Here is a 21,032-nt window from a genome sequence, read left to right on the forward strand (position 1 = left end):
AGGTGATCCTTCAGTATTAAGGAGTTTTCTTGGGCCCCTCTTTCCTCCAGGGATTCTACCAAGCAGATCCCTGAAGAAGCCAAACTGCACTCCTTAAGTCCAGGGTAATGAGCTTGCTATGCTCCCTCCTTGCTGCCCTAAGGATCTTGAACTCCACTGTTTCATGATCACTGCAGCCCAGGCTGCCCTTGAATTTCATGTTCCCCACAAGCCCCTACTTTTTGGGGAGAGCAAGACCCAGCATAGCTCCTGTCCTTGTTGGCTCCTGTATAGCTCGGGAAAGGAAGTTATTATCACCTTCCAGGGACCTCCTGGTCCTGGATTGCTTATGCCCTACTGTGTTGTCCCCCTAACAGATTTTGGGGTGGTTGAAGTCCCCCATGAGGACCAGGGCTTGTGAACAGGAGACTGTTCCTGTCTGTCTATAGAGGGCCTCATCCACTCCGTCTTCCTGGTTGGGTGGCATGTAGCAGACCCCACTGTAATGTCACCTGTCCCTGCCCTCCCTTTAATCCTGACCCATAGCCTTAGCTGGCGCTGTGCACTGCAGTGAATCACTGACATAGAGGGTAACATCCCCTCCTTGTCTCCCCTGCCTGTCCTTCCTAAAGACCCTGTATCCTTCCATTCCAACACTCCAGTTATACGAGTTGTCCCACCACATCTTAGTGATGCTGGGAAGATGACAGCCCTGCGTGCATGTGCACGTCTCTAACTTCTTTTTCATTGCCTGTGCAATAGAGGCTTTTAGGTTGGGCTCCCAATGAAGCCAACTTAGTGGCTGGAGTGGCAGGAATTCTTTTGTGTGTTCTTCAGATGCTCTCCTGCTGACCTACAATCCCTCTCCAGGCTCTGGGCATCTCTTGCTGGCTCTGGCATCAAACTGGTAGCAGTGGGATGGATTGAGGCTCCCCTTCCCCAGCAACTTCAGTTTAAAGCCGTCTTCTCCAGCTCAGCCAGCCTGTGACTGAAGATGCTCTTCCCTTTTTCTACCAGTCCCCAGTAGACCAGGGAGACCTGCTGAATTAGAACAAACTAATTTCTTATTCAGTCACTTTCTCACTCTCTCACTTTTTTTTTTTAATTGGATTTTCTTCCCTGTCCTTTTATAATTCACTTTTCCAGTGGAACTTTGTGGCAGAAAGTTGTTGATTTCTTGAACATTAAGGTAGTTCTGCTTGATGTCTCAGAAAAGACAAATGAAATGTGTCAGTTTTCCCATATGTATGAAATGCAGGGCTTGGGGGGCTGACTCTGACTGTGCATTGACTCAGGGAGAGGGCTCATGACGTGCTGTGATGTGGAGAGCTCAAAGGACAAAAAAGGTCTTAGAGTGGAATGCTGTCCTTCAACAGTTAATATAGTAAGGACTTCTTAAGAGTTTGGACTTGTGGGTTTTGGATTTGGACTGTCTTGGTCACAATATTAGACTGTTTTCATACTTTCTGTTCTTTAATTTTGTGGTGAAGCAGTAGCCTCCTGGACCTTGCAGGATGTTTCTATTTACTGTTATTTGCGCTTGCTTATGAGATTGTGACTAATGCAGACACGTTGCTGACAAAGATTGAATACCCTTTCTCAAAGTACACACTGCCACCAGAGAAGAAAGGTCACTTCAGCAGAGTGTAGGGGTTTGTGAACTCTGTAGCAACTGATCCTAATGGATTTCTTTTTGGTGATGTTGCAATTGACTCAGTAAAGATCTGGAATATATGGTTGTACCTGGGTGGTGATGCAAAGTCAGCTCCTAAAAACTACCATCTTTTGTTGTGTCGACATTTATCAACTTTCAATTTTCTTTTGCCACAAAACACATGCTGTCCACATGAAATGTTTCCCACAGTCTGTAGTTTATATGGTTATATTAGGTGATGTCTGCTTTGAGTGTGTTGGTTATCTTGCAGCGGGGTTGAAACAAAATAGTAGATTTTGCTTAGATACATCAGTCTTTTTCTTTCCTTTTGGAGGAGGGATATTTCCTGCTAGGATTTGAGCCTTGTTTTCTCTTGCTGAGCGAAGCTGGAGAGGAGAGAGAAGGCCTACACAAATGCCAGATTGGCATGTGGTTGATGTGCAGACCAATCCAGAAATGCCTTTTTTGGACTGTTGTCTTCTGCGTTAGAGAGCAGAATGTGCTGACGTGTGTGGTGCTTGCACCTTCTGCCCCTTACTTATCGAGATTAATTTGGGACTGTGGGTGGTGTAAGTCTTAGTTTGCCTATTTTAGGATATGGTATAGAGTGTAAGCTCTCAGGTAAGACAGGTGTATGCTTTGTGTAAAGAGTGTTAAGTGTTAATTCTGGCATGGGTAAATTATGTTCTGCTCAAATTTTTAAAGTTATTCCAGGGATTTATGTTTTTATAAGGACAGATTTTGGATGATAAAATGTTTTGGTGCCCTGATTCAAGGCAAATAATCAAAACTAAAAAAAAACCCACAAGAAACAAACCATGAAAAAATCTGAACCTGAAAGTATTTAGTGGTAGGATTTATGAAACTCCTGGCCAGATGAATTTCATAAACTCAGTGTTTTATAAGCATGACACTTTTTTCTATTCTGGAAGTGAGAATCACTGCAAAACAGTAGGATTATATTGTCTTCTAGTGATGCAAAATATGCAGACACTCTTTATTCAAACTTACATAGATTTTTATTTTTTTTAATCAAAGTGGGTTTTTCAGCTGATAAAGTGATAAAATCTCAACTTTCCCATAAAGCTGGGTCAAACCTATATTTCAATCAGCAGATTAGTTGTGAAGTCTTTGATGAAAGAGTCTCTCTTCCTGCATTAGGAAGTACATTTTTTAAAAGTCACTTTTAAATTTGAAGTAATACCTGTCACACTCTTCAAAATGACTCTGAATAGATGTATTTTATATTTGGAGTAAGCAGTATGTGAATGACTGCTTTCTACTTTGGGTGGTTTTTTTCACTGTTTAATATTATTCATGTATGGATACATATTATCACAACTTATCATTTTTTCCTCTTTATAGGTCCTGCTGGGGACTTGCATCTGGCCTCAATGTGAAATTAAGGTAGAAAAACACATCTACATATGTGTTTGCTATTAGGATTTAGTTTATTCACTGGTCATGCCTGAAGAGTGATGTTCGTCTCTAGACGGCTAACTGCCAGGAAATATAAATGATTGTCCTAGAAGTCAAGCCTCTCTCCTATTTACTGGAGTGAAAATCACCTCCAGATATCGTCGGAAAATCAACTGCAGAAAATGCTTCACGTTATAAGGATGCCAACCACCTAGATTCATGCGCCCTATCTGTACAGTTGTTGTGGATGGTTTGCCATCTGAAAGCTCCTCAAGCTCTTATCCAGGCCCTGTATCTGTTTCTGAAATGTCTCTGCTACATGCTTTGGGTCCAGTGCAGACCTGGCTGGGACAAGAGCTAGAGAAGTGTGGCATTGATGCCATGATTTATACTCGGTATGTCCTCAGTCTTCTGCTGCATGATAGCTATGACTACGACCTGCAGGAACAGGTATTTACATATTTTAGATGTTGTCCAGTGAAAGTGAGTTTTTGTATCAGTTATGTTTTGTGTATTATACCTTGGTATGCCTCAGATGGGGGGGCGGTTGTCTTTAAGTGTGTGGGTGGAAGGGGGGTATAAACCACACGGGAGTCAAATTCGATGGGTGAACTGAGATTAAGGTAGTAAGGTTGCTGTATGAGCAATTACATGGAACAAAGTTTTCACATTGTTACAATTTATACCAGAATTATTAACACTGGAATGTTCTGTATCGTAAAGGAAGACCTTCACTGCTTGTGATTATAAGGTTAATTTAATATTGGAACATCAGTAAACTAATGTAATTCTCGTGAAGTGTGTGTCAAATTGCTCTGCTCCACAGTAGTTGGTAGACCTGCCCCTCATCACTTCTCCTGGATTTCATCTTGTGCTATTTTCAGTAAAGAATTAAAAAAAAAAAAATCACTTTTTTTTTAGTATTCAGGTATTTAAAATACATTATTGTACATGCATTATTCATCTCTTCTAAATCATGTTAATGCTGATAAAAGGCATGCAACAGAGTTGTTCTGTAATTCAGAAAGGGCAGAAAAAAGTAAAGCTGTGTATCAGGTGGGCACAGCTCACAGTGCTTCTTTCTGCATTTATTGCTGTGGATTTTGTATGACCCTACAACATACTCTTCAGTCCTGATTTCACCACTTTTTTATTTCTCTCCTTTTTTTTTAAATGTATTTTAATTTCTCCAGATCATGAACCTGTTTCAAATACTTTTAATAGTGGAGTTGTGTAGACGCAGGGCTCAGGGAAATTATAGTGTTTTTAAGAAGGGGTGATGATGGTGTTTTCATAGGCTTTGTCTTGGAAGGTGGCTGTGATGACAATGGGAAGGAGGGAAAGCAAATACCTGTTATTTGGTGGCTTAAATATTAGTTCTTTTTTGTTGCTGTTGTTTTGGTTATACCTCATGCATTGCTACCAAACTGCTTCAGAACTTTCATTGTCTTTTAGTTTATCTTTTTAAAAAATCCAGCAAAAGTAGGGCAGGGTATTATGAAATAGATGTAAATGTAAGTGAAGCAGAAAAAGCTTCATACTGCCGGTTTTTGAACTCTTAGCAACCATTACTGTGCATAAAAGCCTTCATGCCTCCATTGTGCAAACCAGAAAACTTTATGTGTAAAAGTTTTTTTGGTTCAGAAGTTTATCTGGCAGCAGTGGATGTCACCAGGAACAACCCCATGATTAATAATAATAATAATGTGAAAAAAAAAAAAACAGTGCAAGCACTTTTTAGAATGTACCTTAACATTTAGGTCTTGGTCAGACATGAATAGCTGTATTTTAGAAGGTCACAGAAAAAGGTTACAAAATCTGTTTGAAAGGAGTGTGTGGGATGAGGGCAGAAAAAAAGAAACCAAGTGAAACCGCATCAGAACTTGAGGAGCTTTAACAGATAGCCCTGTGGCCTTGGGGAAAAATGAAGACGTGTTTCTTTTCAGTCCATTTTGGACCACAGTCATAACTGTGAAGTTGCTACTGTGATAATTTCAAATTACTGAAGTGCCAAAATGAGTTTTCTTTTTATCAGGCTTTGCAAGAAGCAGGGTAACTGTATTATGAGAACCTCATTCTGTTTGTTTCTCGTTTCGATACCTTAACTGGATCCTTTGTGGGTTTGATAACAGAGCTTTAAGGAATGTGTCTGTTCTTTTTCCAAGTTGGTTATCTGAACGTAATGAGCCAAAGGGAGAAGAATACCACATGCTGGCAGGGTAGCCAAAACCCGTGTTGCTGAGTGGGTGCTGTGGTACCCGTGTACAGGATGTCTTCTGAACAACATTGAGCTTTGAACCTGGTAGTTTCTTTTCCATCTTCTCCAGTTTGATCCTGTTTATAACATAGTTTTACTGCATTTGTTCACCCTACTTCAAATTACTGTTTTCTAAGTTTTGAGACCTAATATCAGTTTAGTTTTGGGATGATATTCTGCAGTAATGATTGGATGCATCTGTTGTGAAACATACTGCTACCTAATTGCTTTCTCAAACAGCTTAGTCTTTAAAGCCTGCAAGTACAAATATCTTATAGAGAAAATTGAGGAATCTTAAAACACACTGCTGTTCTGTTACTTATTTTATTATTTATTTTGAAATTTATTTTTATTTTACTTATTTCCTACTGGCTCTTTGTATGATCTGACATTTTAAAATTAGTTTTGGTTTATTTAAGTCATTCAGAAACAAGAAAATTTATACTGTAAAACATGTTTACATCTAAGCAATTTCAATCCAATTTTGATGATGAGTACAATTTTAGGACAAAAGGGAAAAACAAATACTAGTGTTGTTTACAAATAGAAATCAGGGAATAGAGCAGCAGTTAAATACCTAAACTAGAAATAATTTAGGAGTGTTTAGAGTTGCTCATCATAAATTTGGTTCTTGGCATCTCAGGATTTTTTTTCTCCCATACAATTTCCTTTAATTCTTTAGAAAGAATTTCCAGGGAAAGAACTGTTTTCGATAGTGTGCTTATTGCAATGATTTCTCTCCAGCTTAGAGGACAACTACAAAGAGGCACTCTCTTCACATGGAGTCACATGGAGAAGACAAGGGAAAAATGGGTATAGGTTGCAGTGGGTGCAGTTTCATCTTGATATGAAAATGTTTTTCTTTTTGTTGTTTCTTTTATAGTGAGAACAATCATTCACTGGAACAACCTCCTCAGGAACGTGGTAGAGTCCCCATTGCTGGAGGTTTTTGAGACGCAGTAGGACAGTGTGCTGGATAGTCTTGTGTAGGCTCTTTCCCTTGAAAGGGTAGACCAGATGATTTTTTGAGGTCCCTTCCAGCCTGGGCTGTTCTGTGATTCTGTGAATCTTTGCTTTTAGAACTCTCTTTTTGTAGGGAGTAAGTAGCCATCCCTTTTTCCTCAAAATACAGCAATGACTTCTATTTTGAGCAGGTTAGAAGGAATGTGTGTTTTCACAATGGGATTACGCATATGAGCAATCCATTGCAATTTGCTTTTTTGGGGGGTGCTAGTGGTGAAGAGGGCAGATTTAGGAAGTCTTATGGATGCTGTCATCTTCATTAGAAATGTTGAAAACTCAAGTTAAGATGGTCATTACAATCTTTCCACCTCGGAATGTTGATGACATCATTAGCACTATGTTAGTTGCTTCAGGGAGCCTCCTTCAGTGCTTTTTTTGTAGTGTTCTGGTGTCATCAACTGTAGCAGACAAATGGAACTCTGAAGTCCTGAATTGAGGTTCTGTCAGGTAAGTACAAAAAGATTTAATATATAAAAAAAGTGAAAAAACAATTCCCAGCCTTACTAGGCATACCCAGGTGTTTTAAGATATCCGTGTTGTGCCATGAGTCACTTCTGTTTACATTTAAAGTAAGAATTTCAAAAGAATATGGGAGTCTTGATTAACTAGGTCTTCAGGGTTATTTTTGAGAATAAGCAGGGTGTTCCTTTCTGGTTTGTTAGTAATATTTAATATGTGGGTTTTGGTCTTGATTCTGATGCAGACTTCTGTGGCTTCCTCCAGTATTATCTGTCTCTGGACAGTGTGCTAGTTTGATGTGTGGATAGAAGATAAGATTAAGGAAGGAGGGGGAGGTTGTGTTGTGTGGGGTTTTTTCTCCCCCTCCCCCCCCTTTTTTTTGTATGTGTGTGAGTCTGGGGTTTTTTTGGAGTTGTGGGGGTTTTTCTTGTTGTTTTTGTTTTGTTGGGTTTTTTTGTTTGGTTTGGGGTTTTGGTTTTTTGGGTTTTTTTTTTGTTTGTTGTTTGGTTTGGTTTTGGGTTTTGCTTGTGTTTTGTTTGGTTTTATTAGTAGTGTTAATCCCATGCCTAGCCCAATTAGAAATATCTGTGTTGGGTATCATTACATGAATTCAGGCTCAGTATCACAAAATGTTAGACCAGTAAGTCACAAATTTCCAGAGAGTTTTTGCAAGTACAGGAAACATAAATGAAAGTAAAACCCTAATTCACTGCAACCAAATCTTACTGGAAGGTTTGCAATTTCTATTCTGATTCATTGGCTTAAACTGTAATATTTATTAATATATTGGGAAAATTTATAAGCAAGTATGTTTTGCCCAGGACCAGAGAGCTTTCAAGAAAAGAAACTTGTTAATGGTAAATTGCACTATGGTACCAAGATCTTCAGGTCTGCTATGGTTATACATATGTTCTACATACCTATGAAGAATTACTGTAACATCCTCTAAATACACACACTTTTAATGTTTACTGGGGTTTTTGTTTTGCTTTTTTTATAAATACTCAAGGACTGAAGGTAACTTAGTCATCCTTGGCATTTAGAGCACAATTCTTATTCAAGCCAGACTTGCTACTTTTGGGAATGAGTCTTAAAGCTTACAATGTAAAGAGTCCTTCATTCTCAATGTGTACCCTTTTTTTCCCTTTCTTTTTTTTTCACTCCTGCTTTTTGTTAGCAGCAATGATATTGCTGGTGGGAGGGTTTAAGAAGGCAGAAGGAGGAGGCTCTTTGAGATTTTTTTTTTTTCCTCAGTGTTGACAGATGGATTAGAGTATACAAAACCAGTATGAATTGGGTTTGCATATTTTCCTTGATTTTTGTGATACAGTTCGTAGAAATAGTTTGGGACATTTTGTGGCTAGTTACTTTAGGTTTGTCATATCAGAAGACAAGTAAGGACTTCAGTCATAGTTTTGCCCTTTTTTTTTACTATAAACGAATATGTGCTTGCTTACAAAATTTCTAGAGAACATGATTCTCAAATTGATTTACACATATATTTGATGTCTACATGGTAGAATTTACTAAAGGAATCTGTTGAACCATGTTATATAACATTCATTATTTAGGTGTGTTAGGGCTTTTTGTTTGTTTTATATGATTTGAGGCCTATCAGTGGTGTCTGTCCAAAATGCTTACAAAGCACTGGTATTTTGTTCTGAGGTAGATGATCTTTTAGTTGCTTTTGGTCCATTAAGAAAAAAACCTCATAAAATTAATATGTATTTACAGACTGTTTAATGTAAGTAAAGTGCATGATGTTTCTGTTAAGTATATATGCTTTCATATTTTCGTTTTATGACTGAATTTTCTTACTTTGGAATAAAGGATAAATTAAGGAAAAAATCATGAAATTACTGACAAATTTTTATCTTTTGGGGACCCACAGTATTGCTGTTCATGGACATCTCAACATTGTGAGACAGCCTTTTGACTTCACACTAGATTGACTTTTAATCAGAATACCTTACTCTTACTTTCCTAGTGGAAGATTTCTGATTATTGTTTAAATGCTAATTAGAAGTATATTTGTAGATGCATGTGTTCTCGAACCAGTTTTGTGATACAGTAAATATTACAGTAAGGCAATATAATCTGTGTGAAGCAGAAGGCATTGCCTTAAAATATATTGTGTGAAACATTGTTTAATTGAATTTTATTTGTACAGTATTAAAATCAGTGTTCTGTGTTGTATCTTTCATATACTATTTGTAAGCCTAGCTGATCTTGACTATAACAAATTTATGGTTTAGACACGTTGACATGTGCCTGTAGATTCTTCTCCCTTTTGAAGGGATAGAACCTTTATTTAAAAAAAAAAAGCAAACCCAAACCCAAAAGCTAGACACTTAGTGAGATAAAGGCTTTGTTTGTAAGCCTTTGGTCATGCAGCAGGAAGGTCTAAATGCATTTGTTATGCATACTTTCCATATCAAGTGTCTTCTGTTGCTTTTGATCTACTTCTTTCAACTCATTTTTGGAAATTCACTTTTTTTTCTGACCCTCAAAAATAAAAATCCTAGGAAAAAAAAAAATTAAAAAAGGTACTATTTTCTTAACTCTGAATTAAGTAGCTGTTGTACTGCAAACCGTGTTCTTTTGTGACCAGGATGAGATTTTTGCTTTTGATTTTTCAGTTTTTACCAGGGAGGCTTTTATTCTGAAAGACTAATTATTTGCAGACTGATTCAAAGTAGTTCCATTCAGGTAATCTTTTACATGAAGGCATAAAAAGTCTTCAGAATCATAGCTACTCTTCTGCTGACTCTGGTCACAGTTTTTGTTCTTGCTTTTTCATCATTAGTACTTAAATATTTATAGTCCAAAGTGTAGTTTTCTTTCTTATATTAAGAGAATAACAGAGCAGTGGAAGAGAGACCTCAGCCCGTGCATGATACATTTTAGGGCTTTACCCTGTGGTTTTATCTCCTTAAACTCTTTTGGCCCATTCCTCTGAGCTGGGATGAGGATATCGTTGCCAGCTTTTGTTCTGCATTTGGCTGGCATGTGCTGATGACACAGGACACTTTGGTGACCATACTTGTGATGCACTTGTAGGTTCAGATCCAGTCAAATGTGGGATGTTTGTTCTCCTGTTATCCCATATTAACCCAGTAGAGGGACCTAATGTCTGGATTTAAATGCTAGTAAAAGATATCAGTTTTACACATGTATATTTTTGGGGGAAGAGGGTGTGGGGTTTTGTGTGCGTTCTGAAGTGAAAATCGCATCCATGATCTAAAGATAGGAGGTGAAATGAGGATTCACTCCTCTGTACTACACTAACCTCGTTATTCAATGTCAGTCTGGCTGGTATGCCTATGTAAGAAAAAATTGACAGTGCTGCTTCTAGTATAATTACACCTGTTCTGTTATCATCCTGAAGAAATAGCTTTAGGTCATTCAAACACAAATTTTCTTAGCGCATTACAATGTGCAGAGTGAGTTCAGTTACAGGAGGGAAGTGCTGTGTGACTGCTGCACACATCTGTCAGGAAATTTCAAAGTTCACCAGCAACATGTAGCAGTAAATGTCTTGAATGCAAAGTGTTTTCACTTTAGTTTGTGTTACTGCTTATTGATACAAAAGCTAAACTATTTTCTAAAAGCTCAGGTAGCTAAAAAGTCTATGGAGGAAAACTTAGCTGTGGTCCTGCCCTCCATCCCTTTCCAGGAAGGAGGTGCTCTAACTGGGGACTATGTAATTAAAACTCTGAGAAGTAATTTTTTTTGTGTGCAGTATTAATTTTGTTAGAAAAATTGATTGGATGTGTATTCCTCATCAGTTAAGCAGAGGAGAATGACTGAAAGGGCTTTACTATAAAAGCACGTTCCTCAGAAAACTTACTTATTAATTTTTACTTGGCATTTGACTGGTTAATTATGTGATAACTGATCTGTTCTGTATTTCTCTGGTGATTGACAGATAGGTCAGAGACAGATTTGGAGTGTCACGGGCTATGCATTTGTATTCTTATCCTGTTTTGTGGGTGGGAATTGTGGCAGGGATTGGAGCTGAGCAGTAGGCTCTCAGGGGCATTGTATTTGCACAGACTGCACAGGTTTCAGGGTAGTCAGCTTCAGCTTATTTGTTAGTGCAGAAGAGAAACATTTGTTCTCAAGGACTGTGGTTATCTGAGAAACTTTATTTTCAAGCTCTCTTCTGTGTTTGTATTGGTGGGAGTGATCATGTTGAACTGTTCCTTCCTTTATTGTTGAACTATGACTACTGATGTATTCTCACAAAGGCTTACATAGTGCAAAGCAGAGATACAAGCTCAAGTGCCAGGCTGGTGAGTCCTCCCAACAGTCGGGGTTTATTTGCAGCCATCTCTGTGCTGATACAATTGTACTGTTTGGGATTCTGGGGTGAGCTGAGAACCTCCTTAGTGTTCTTGGTGTATAGACCACTGTGACAGTTCACTTGCCACGTTTCTCCAAGCATGGATGTATGCTGCCTATATTCTCTGAGATGAGGTGATTACAGTGGTCTGTGATGCGTGTCACACAACTTTAGTTCTAAATCCAAGAGAGCAGCCATAAACATGTCCCTTTCAGACACCTTGACTCTCTAGTGGCAGTTTCTCTTGAGTTTTTGTCTTTTCTGCTATGTAGGTCAGACCTGTAAGTAAAATGATGTCTTTATAGCTGTAGCTATAGCCTTGCTAAATTTGCTTCTTTTCTGCTTCAGTGGGAAAAGTCTAAAGGCAGCCTGCTCAACAAACATAAGATTTCAGCAGATGCAGCATTTGCATGTTCTCTCATTCTTGTGAGTGGGTGTGACAAATTTCTTCTGCTTAGTTTTAACCTAGAGTTACTTCTAATTAGTGAATATCACATAGACTGCCCTTTCAAGTTGGTAGGATTATAAGCAAGAGTTTTTAATTGACGGAAACTCGGATTACAGGATTTTATACTTAGGTTGATTAATTTTGATAGGTGGAGTTCTTCCCTGCCTGCCGTCAGTCCCAAATACCGTGATGACCTTGAGGTCACAGTCGTTCATGATGTGATCTGATACAGTATCAGCTGTTCTGTTACAGTCCAGCTGCAAAGGATGGTAAAGTTCCAGTTGCAGCAACTGGGAAAGAGGTGGTTGTACTGGCTAGACATCACGGCTGGGCTTCGCAAACGCAGATTTGGGGAGGGCTCTACCCACATTTGTTACAAGCGCACTGGTGGCTAAAAAGGCCAATACGAGATAGACACGTCCTGTTGCAAAAGGCACAGCAGAAGGACTCCTTAGGTGGTATATTCTGCAAGACCCGATTCTTTCTGTGTCATCTTTTCTCCTCAAGAGTGATCCTGTGTGCTTTCTCAAAAGCATCAGCAGCGTTAAAGATAGTGTGTCCCCAGGCCTCCCAATTGGAGACCAGAATAGGCAGTTCCCTGGCTTTTCACTAAAAGTCTAAGATGAATTCTTTCCCTGGTAATACCTAGATTTGGAGTAATTATCTAACATTAAAGAATGTTTCCCAGTCCTCTCTATTCTGTGGTAGCATGGTTTTTGTCATGGAGAAAACCTGTGCTGCTCTCTGAAGAACCTGCTCGTTGTCTGCAGAACCTCTTGTTGCATTTTTGGGGGGAATATAAGCTGAGTTTGAGCTACTGTTTCTTGTGTTTTCTTCTGACCTATCTTGCCCATGTGTTCTCTTTATCTTTGTCTCAGTCTGAGGCAGCCTGTAAGGAATGTTTAAGCTGATCCTGGCCCATCAGACCTTTTGCAATAATTATAGCAAATTTCCTTATAAAAAGGTGTCCATCCCTGTGGCTTTAAGCAATGTATGAGAGTTCTTCCTGAATCTCAGTTTAGCAGAAGCATTTTTTCAGGGGAGATCACCGAATGTATTTATGTATTCTGCTTGTTGAATAATCCTAAAGGTGAAATATGCTTGTGATCTGTTGCAGTTTTCCCCAGATTCTCAATTGTGACATCCTAGGGACAGTCAGGACTTATTCCATTTTGGATATACTTTGTCATGGAACCATTGAATGGTTTGGTTTGGAAGGGACCTTAAAGATCATCTAGTTCCAACCCCTCTGCCATGGGTGGGGACACGTTCCACTAGACCAGGTTGCTCAGAGCCCCATCCAACCTGGGCTTGAACACTTCCAGGGATGGGGTATCAACAATTTTTCTGTGCAACCTTTTCCACTACATGCCCTTGTCAAAAGTCCCTCTCCAGCTCTCCTATAGGCCCTTTAGATACTGGATAGTGCTGTAAGGTCTCTCCAGAGTCTTCTCCAGGCTGAACAACCCCAACTCTATCAGCCTGTCTTCATAGGAAAGGTGCTCTAGCCCTCCTCTGGCCCTCCTGTGGAGTCACTTCTGTGGGTCCATGTCCTTCTCGTGTTGGGGGCCCCAAAGCTGGACACAGCACTCCAAGTGGAGTCTCATGGGAGTGGAGCAAGGGGCAGAATCACCTCCCTGGACCTGCTGGCCACACTGCTTTTGATGCAGCCCAGGGCACAGCTGGCTTTCTGTGCTGTGAGAGCACATTGCTGGCTCATGCTGAGCTTCTCGTCAAGCAATGTCCCTGAGTCCTTCTTCTTGGGGCTGCTCCAAATCCATTCTCTGCCCAGCCTGTGTTTCTGTTTGGAATTGCCCCAACCCGGTGCAGCACCTTGCACTTGGCCTTGTTGACCTTCATGAGGTTTGCAAGTTTGCACAGGCTCATCTCCCAGGCCTGTCAAGGTCCCTCTGGATGATGGCATCCCTTCTCTCCAGCATGCTGACCGCACCACACAGCTTGGTGTTCTTGGCAGACTTGCTGAGGGAATACTCAATGCCACTGTCCATGTTGCCAATGAAGATGTTAAACAGCACTGGTACCAATACAGACCCAGGGCAATGGCATCTGTCACTGTTCTCCCCTTGGACTGCAGCTCTTTGAGTGCGACCGTCCAGCCAGTTCCTTATCCACTGAGTGGTCCTTCTGTCAAATCCTTGTCTTTCCAGTTTAGAGACAAGGATGTCGTGTGGGAAAGTGTCAGAAGCGTTGCACAAGTCCAGGTAGATGATGCCATTTGTTCTTCCCTTACCCATCAATGTTTTTACCCTGTTGTAGAAGGCCACCAAATTTGTCAGGCATGATCTGCTCTTGGTGCAGCCATGTTGGCTGTCACCAGTCACCTCCTTATTTCCCAGGTGCCTTAATACAATTTCCAGGAGGATCTGCTCCATGATCTTGCCATACACAGGGCTGAGACTGACTGGCCTGTAGTTCAGAGAGTCTTTCTTTTCTTCTTTTTTAAAAATAGGGATTATGTTTCCCTTTCTAATGTTGCCATTTATGTGAACTATGAGCTGATTTGCCATTTATGTAGAGTATGAGCTGCATAATGATTTTATGTCAGTCATATTGCAAGATAGCACATTTTTTCCTACAGAAGGTAGATATGTCTTATTACAGCAAATGAAAGAAGAATCACTACCAAACTTGCTTTTCTTTTGCTTCTTCAGTTTCTTGGCAATGTAGAGGGAAGTGGTAGAGTTGCTACATTTGCATGGTTGAATAGGATAAACAATTTCAAAATCTCTTTCCAAAATTAGTGCCTGTATGTTAATTCAGGGTTGAATTAAACACTCAAAAACTTGTGTTTTTTTCAGTATCCTGGTGGCATTGGCTTTTAGTTGCTATTTATTTAATTGGGTGGTCATCCCCTAAAAATTAAGGTAGTGGTTGTCTGGTTTAAATATTAGAATTTTATAAGCCAAATTTTAGTTTTTCTTTTGTGTGTATGCACACTTTAAATCTGTAAGTTTGGAGTAGCATTGCTTTTGTGAAATGTTCAGTGACCACTGAACAGAATTGCGAAAATTCAAAGTTATGGTGGAGCTCTTGCATTAAAATGAGCATTATCTTATGGTCTCTAGTTCTGTTAGGAAACAAGGCAAATGAAGGTATCTAGTAGATGAAGAGAGCAGAATTCTGTAGTGATTCTTTCCACGTGGAGGAACTGGTTTACTTGCTTTCATGCATTGAAAACAATACAGAATGTTTTGTCAAACTGCTTTCTTGCCTGTTTGTCATGGACTTAATACTTTCCAGTCTTAAGGGTAAACCTACTGATGTGCTCCTGACCACTGGAGACAAAGAGATGGGAGAAAAGTCAAGAGGCTAATTTCAACCACTTGAAACTACCGACTTGTCAGTCTTTTTTTTTTTTTCTTTAATCAATTTAGTCATCATGAAAGCAGAGTTTCACTCTGTGTCTCAATTCTACAAACTCACTCTCTAGGGTGTATGACATAAATTTCTGTAAGCATGAAAGTTCTTGGTGCTCTGCTGACAGACAGCTGGTAAAGCTGCTCTGCAGAGGGGATCTGTAATGTACCAGTACAAAGGAAAGCTTTCTTGGCATAGAGAAAACAAAGTACTTTAATATATAGCATTTCAGGAATGTTTTCCTGCTGTAGATGTTGTCTTAATGAACTTTCTGCTTAAAACCGGAATAAATTGCTTGCACACATTTGCTGGTTTGCCTGGATTTTCATTTTGAGTAGCATATTCCAAATGGGTCCATTTGGATAAGCAGGACAGGCTTTGGGAGCTGGTGGGGGATAGGTGGTTCTTATCAGTTTGTTTGCTTTCACATGAATACTGGAAAGAGTAGAGTGCTCTATAGCCTCATGGTCTATAAAGAAATACATAAATTACAATTTTGGAAAAGACATATAAATTTATTTTTTAAAAGTGAAGTGTAGATGTGCAGAGAGTCTCTTGAACCTATTTTCTGATAATTTTTTTCTTATTTTTTCTATCATTCCTTTTTGTTAGTCCTTCTAATAACAGAACAGTAGACTATTCAAATTTCTTGTTTTAAATGAATCACTGGCACCTTGCACAAGTATAAGGAAAAACAGAGTGACTGTTAGCTTTTTGTTCTTTCAGCACCAAGTGCAATTCTCCAGTTTTGGTGCTCAAATAAGAGTTTAAGAAGTAAATTCAGCAGATTGCTCTACTCCTTCCTGGAGGACTCAGTCACGTGAAGTCACGAACGAGAGCCCTTCAGTGGCTGATTCTGAAGATGATTGGTCTCTCTCTGCCCCCTTTTTTCCCATCTTTTTCCTTGATTGCACAGAGACAATCAGTTTCAACTTGTTTTTTCAATTAGTTTCACTGGCAACATGTTTTTACTTTGTTTTGAAACCATGGGGAAAATTGGAAGTTCTTTTAAATGAGAGTGGGCCTTAGCCTGGATTTCTTTAGAAGCAGTAGCAGATATGTTGAAAGAGTTGAAACAGGTAGGCTGAAAAGCATCAGGTGTTTGTGGGTCTCTCTGAAGAAGANTCCATTATAAGACGTTAAAGACTATTTTCCTGGTAGCCAAAACATTTCCTTCATGGTATGAATGCGGGAAATCATGTATATATATGTGAACAGGCAGTGAAGAATAAGCAAGTCTGATAATAAATTTTGTAAAACGGATGCTACATATCTTCACGTGATTGCATGTAATACAATAGCATTCTGCTTTGATTTTATTGTTCTTCATTGTTCTTACATGTATGAGAAGCCAACCCCACCCATTCACCCCCACCTCCCAGTATCTGAATTTTCTTCTGAAATTAGTTCAGGGTTATTTTACGATAGGCATTGTGTGCTTTCTCTGGCCGTAATGCTGCTCGTTGTGAGACTGAGTTGAAGGCTTTGGGATCTAACATTGCATTTTCTTTTGGCTAGTTTAGCTTTCTCTCAAGTTTTATCCTAACTCTGAACTACTTGCTTTTCATCCTTATTATTTCAGAGATCAGGGAAACTCTCTAACATATTTTGTATAAATTACAGTAATACATTCAACCATAAGTTGGCCATAAAGTTACCTTTATGAATATGCTTTGCAAATGGAAAATATTGCAGTGAAGTGTGAGTAACCTCCATGTCCTGTGAAAAGTACATGTGCTTCTCTGAATAGTAAGGGCAACTTTTATGTAATCAAACTAATTTTTAACTGGGCAAAAAGTAGTTTTTAGCAGATAGAAAAGGGTTAGTTTTATTTTGAACAGTATGTTACTTGTAGTCCTGTTCTGCTGTAGTACTGAGATATTAATGTCTTTCAAATAATGTAATTTCTTTATTTTGATTTTAGGAGAATGACATCTTCCTGGGCTGGGAAAAGGGAGCTTACAAGAAATGGGGAAAGAGTAAGAAGAAGTGCTCTGATCTAACACTAGAGGAAATGAAAAAACAGGCTGCTGTCCAGTGTCTTCGCTCTGCTTCTGATGAAGTAAGTTTGGACTATTAATAGATTCTTAAGGTTTTATGTCCTTCTTTGTGTTAGATATATTTAGCTCGTGATGCTTGTCTTCTAATTTGTGCCGTCTTAAAATGCAAGTTCACCAAAAGTTCTCCAAGAATTCTTTATTTTTCTTCAGGAAATTATGAAATCTGTGTATGGCAGCATGATTTCACAAAAGATTCTGTACTGTGTAGTGTCATGCTTTCCTTCCTGTAAGCCCTTGTCTGTTCTTGTCAGGGACAGTTGCAATGCACCAGTTTGTGTTGAAATTACAACAAAGCTTTGCATAAAGGTAATTCCCAAGATTCTAAATTGACTTTGTGTTGTGTTTGAATAGAAAGGACTGGAATATTTGGGCAGAAAGCCATCTTGCTTTGTGCATGCTACATGTGTCATCCAGAATTGCTAAATAAAAGACCACGTATGGTAGCAAGTGTTCACTTCCCAGATTACAGGAGTGAGTGGAAGTGGAATTGAAGTGCACTGACTGGAGAAGGTGAGGAGAGGTGAAGGCAACAGGTTGAAGGAAGGTAGCAGAGGCAGCAGATACCATGTAGCTCAATGGAAAAGCGGACAAAGGACTGTTGAAGGAAATGTTTAAAAAGAAAAAATATGTAGCACAGGTCAAAAAAAGCTCCCCAGGGAGATTTTTGAGACAACAAAAATGAGAAAGTCTGTCTTTTAGTTTACAGAACTACAAATAGTCTGATCTCTTCCTACTGTAGGAAGAAACTACCCCACCCATGTAGCCTGGTTGCGTTATTGCTCCATACACCTTCCTAGTCATAGTTTGTGCTTGCACAAGCATTTGGGTGGTTATGTGGAGAACTGGATTGGGAAAGTGAATCAGTTTCCTGAGATTAACCTGGTTGGGGTGGAGGAAATGTTAACCCAGAGATGTTTCCTGGTCAGATTTGTGGCACAGACACTTGTGCCACAAGGCTGTGGAAAGTATGTGGCCAAGAACAATCAAGAAGGTGGGGATGATTTGGTTACTCCCACCACCTTTCAGCAGCATTGGTGTCACGTACTGACTTAGTGTTTGTGAAGCTACTTGAGTATTTGTTCAGTTACTAAATTCCTAATTGACTAATTGGGAGATTTCTGAACTCCCATTTTCCCATTACTTATTATGTTAACAAAGTGATGCAAGTGTAATTTTGTTGGTAGTTTGCTCTACTCTCATTGTTACAGAATACTGAGGTAAGCACTCTGACTACTGTAACAGTTAATTTAAATATGAAGCAAATATGAAGAAATAATTGCAAGAAGTAATGTCTTTCTTGAGGATATGACTGTCTTTATGTACTTATTTTATGAACAACAAAAAGTAGCTTGCATACATAGACCACAGGAATACTGATGATTGATTTTTAGCTTTAGAAAATACTATGCATCTCCCCATAACTGAAAATCAAGCAGCATCACTTAGAGTTAAATTTATATTGTCTAGAGAAATCTACTTGCAGAGAAAAAGGAAGAAGGTAAATTTATCAATAACCTAAAACAAGAGCAAAAGGGAAGAAACCAGTCAACTAGACTTTTGAAAGAATAAAAGAATGTGTGATCTGAAAGGTTGAACAAGTAACTTCCACTTTTGACTCTTGTCCCCTTGTCAGATTTATAGTGTTCAACATTAACCTATAATCTGCAACCTGTAGACTTGTGTTATTTCAGAGCTATTTTGACTTCTGTTGCGTGCTCAGACAATTAAGCTTGCACATTTGTTGTCATTAGTGAAGTTGTAGGTCATAATTTTTTAATGTATTTTCAAACAGAATTGAACCTTTTAACTTTAAAAAAAAATTGTTACTTAAAGCTGTTCTGTAGGTTTATCACATACATTTCGTGAGAGAAATACAGACTGCTTTTATTTTTACTCTAGAGTTGGGGGGATACTAGTTGCTTTGATACTAGTGATACTTTAAAGTACCTTGTAAGATATCTCTTCTGCTTTTACAAACACATTTCTCATGTTGTCATGTTTTTGTATTTAAGTTTGTGTGCTGTTCTGCTGGGAATAATCAGTAGATTTTGGATTGTGAAACATAATGTTAAAATACTATTTTTGCTGAGGCATTCAAGCTGCTCTACGCAGTATTCATGATTTCATCTCTGCAAAAAGATAAAAACACTCTGTGAATTGTAGTTGAAATTGTTAATTAGTGGTATGTGAGGAATGTTTATAAATTATAAATTGTTGAGATACAAATAAATACTTTTTTCCCAGTGCCACTGGAATTTTTTAAAATAGTTTTCTGAATCATCAGAAAATGTTTACCAGTAGAGTTTTTTTTTGTTGTTGTTGTCAAATTAGGTAGATGTGTTCATTAGGATATTCTCTTTTTGTAAGTGGTCTGATAATAGTCCACATGGGCAGTTCTGGAGCTTGCTTATAGTTTTGCTGTCCTTCTGTGATCCTTTTTTCAAAGTAGTTGGATATGGAAATACCAATATGCTCACATGGATATGAAGCACTTGTTCCTCCAGCCTAACCTCTTCTTGTGACCTGAGCATTGGAGCAAAGCAAGCAAGGTTGGGGTAGCCCCATTATTGGGAGTAATTGAAAAAGATCTTAATGTATTTCAACCTAAATGTATTTAAATAAAATTTTATTTAAGTGAAATTATTATGGTGTTTACCCTGCATATGTCTGTAGACAGAGTATATATACACAAACAAACAGAAAAACCAAAATAGGAACACAATTCAATGAAAACTTTAGGGTTTTGCAGCCTGATGGTTTAGAGGGAAAAGTGCGCAGAGAATGAAAAGGTGATGAGGGTCAATAATAGCTTTTCTGACTCTCGTAGGAAATTACAGGGATCTGGGTAATGTAATTTTGATTTTTGCATTTAATTATTTAAACCAGTAATGTGTTGAGAAATTGCAGACAGTCTGCCTCCCTCTTCTTACCAGTAATCGAAGGCCTTTAAATTGGGTGATCGCTTCAGAAAGATGCTTGATGGAGAGAGGAAGTCATAAAATGGATTCAATGAAAATTGGCTTGATAGCAGGAAGCACTGCTTTGTCAGACTTTCATTTAATGGTTGAAGCAAATATTTTGAAATCTTGCCTTGTGCATTTTCATTTACATACTATTCACTCTTAGGGTGTACTTTATTTGGTAGCTTAGTTTTGCTTGAATTCAGTTTTTCCTCTCATTAAAAAGAGTAATGCTGTAAAACACTAGTCTGAGACAGAAATCCAAGGTTCTAGTTATAATTTTATGCTGCAGAAAAGAAACATTTGACTTCAGAAGACTGCAGTTCGGTGTTTATTTCTAAAACATTTCCTAAGTTACGAGTATGACAAGTGAGAGAAGCTGCTGTGCCTCACTGTGTCTTGCAGTGGCAAAGCACATTGTGGACTAAGTGCTTTTGTGAGAGGAGGCCTGCCTTTGACAGATAGTACTTGGCATATGTAAGAATGCAAAATTGTTCATGTGTGTATGTTCTGAGGGCAGTATTTTTTGTGTGACAAGCATTTTGGTGTCTCAGATTGTCTGTATTCGTGTGAATGAATCCTTGGCTGCAGATGCTCTTGGTGCAGTCAGCAGCAGGAGAAATGTAAGTACATTGCAGCTTGCCAGAAAACGAAGACTGAATGATGGTGAGAAGAACTTCTAAGACAAGTACTTTAATGTAGCAATCAATTGCTATTCTTACTGCAGTTCTAAAGTTTATTTTTTCCGAAACACTTGAGTAGAATATAAATAGCAGTTAAAACACATGCTGAATTTTGTAAAGCTTATTAATATTGACCTTGAGTAGAGATTTTATCTTAATTTTTATCCTGCTGAAGTGTAGAAGAAATTTTCAAATGTTGGTTTGCAATTAACTGGCAAAAGAGGGATATCCATTCTAATGAAATGTTGGGTAAAAAAAATTAATGTGTAGGAGTGGGGAATATTTATATGAAAGTCCTTGAGGAAAGTAAGAAATTTTATCCTGAAATTACTGCCTCAAATTTTAAGTAAAACCAGTTGATCTGTCA

General features: G+C 38.6%; 1 protein-coding gene across 1 annotated transcript in view; it reads left to right on the forward strand.

Moving 5' to 3' along the window:
• KIAA0232 (KIAA0232 ortholog) overlaps positions 1-21,032 on the forward strand; it is a 67,446-nt gene that overhangs the window by 15,000 nt on the left and 31,414 nt on the right. Inside the window, exons 2-3 of the mRNA XM_017828018.1 lie at positions 2,999-3,502; positions 16,887-17,024. Of these exons, the coding sequence (XP_017683507.1) occupies positions 3,272-3,502; positions 16,887-17,024 (369 nt within the window). The 5' untranslated portion in view covers positions 2,999-3,271. The remainder of the gene's footprint in view (positions 1-2,998; positions 3,503-16,886; positions 17,025-21,032) is intronic.

The sequence above is a fragment of the Lepidothrix coronata genome, unplaced genomic scaffold (genome assembly GCF_001604755.1).
Source record: "Lepidothrix coronata isolate B3197 unplaced genomic scaffold, Lepidothrix_coronata-1.0 Scaffold145, whole genome shotgun sequence".
Taxonomy (NCBI): Eukaryota; Metazoa; Chordata; class Aves; order Passeriformes; family Pipridae; genus Lepidothrix; species Lepidothrix coronata.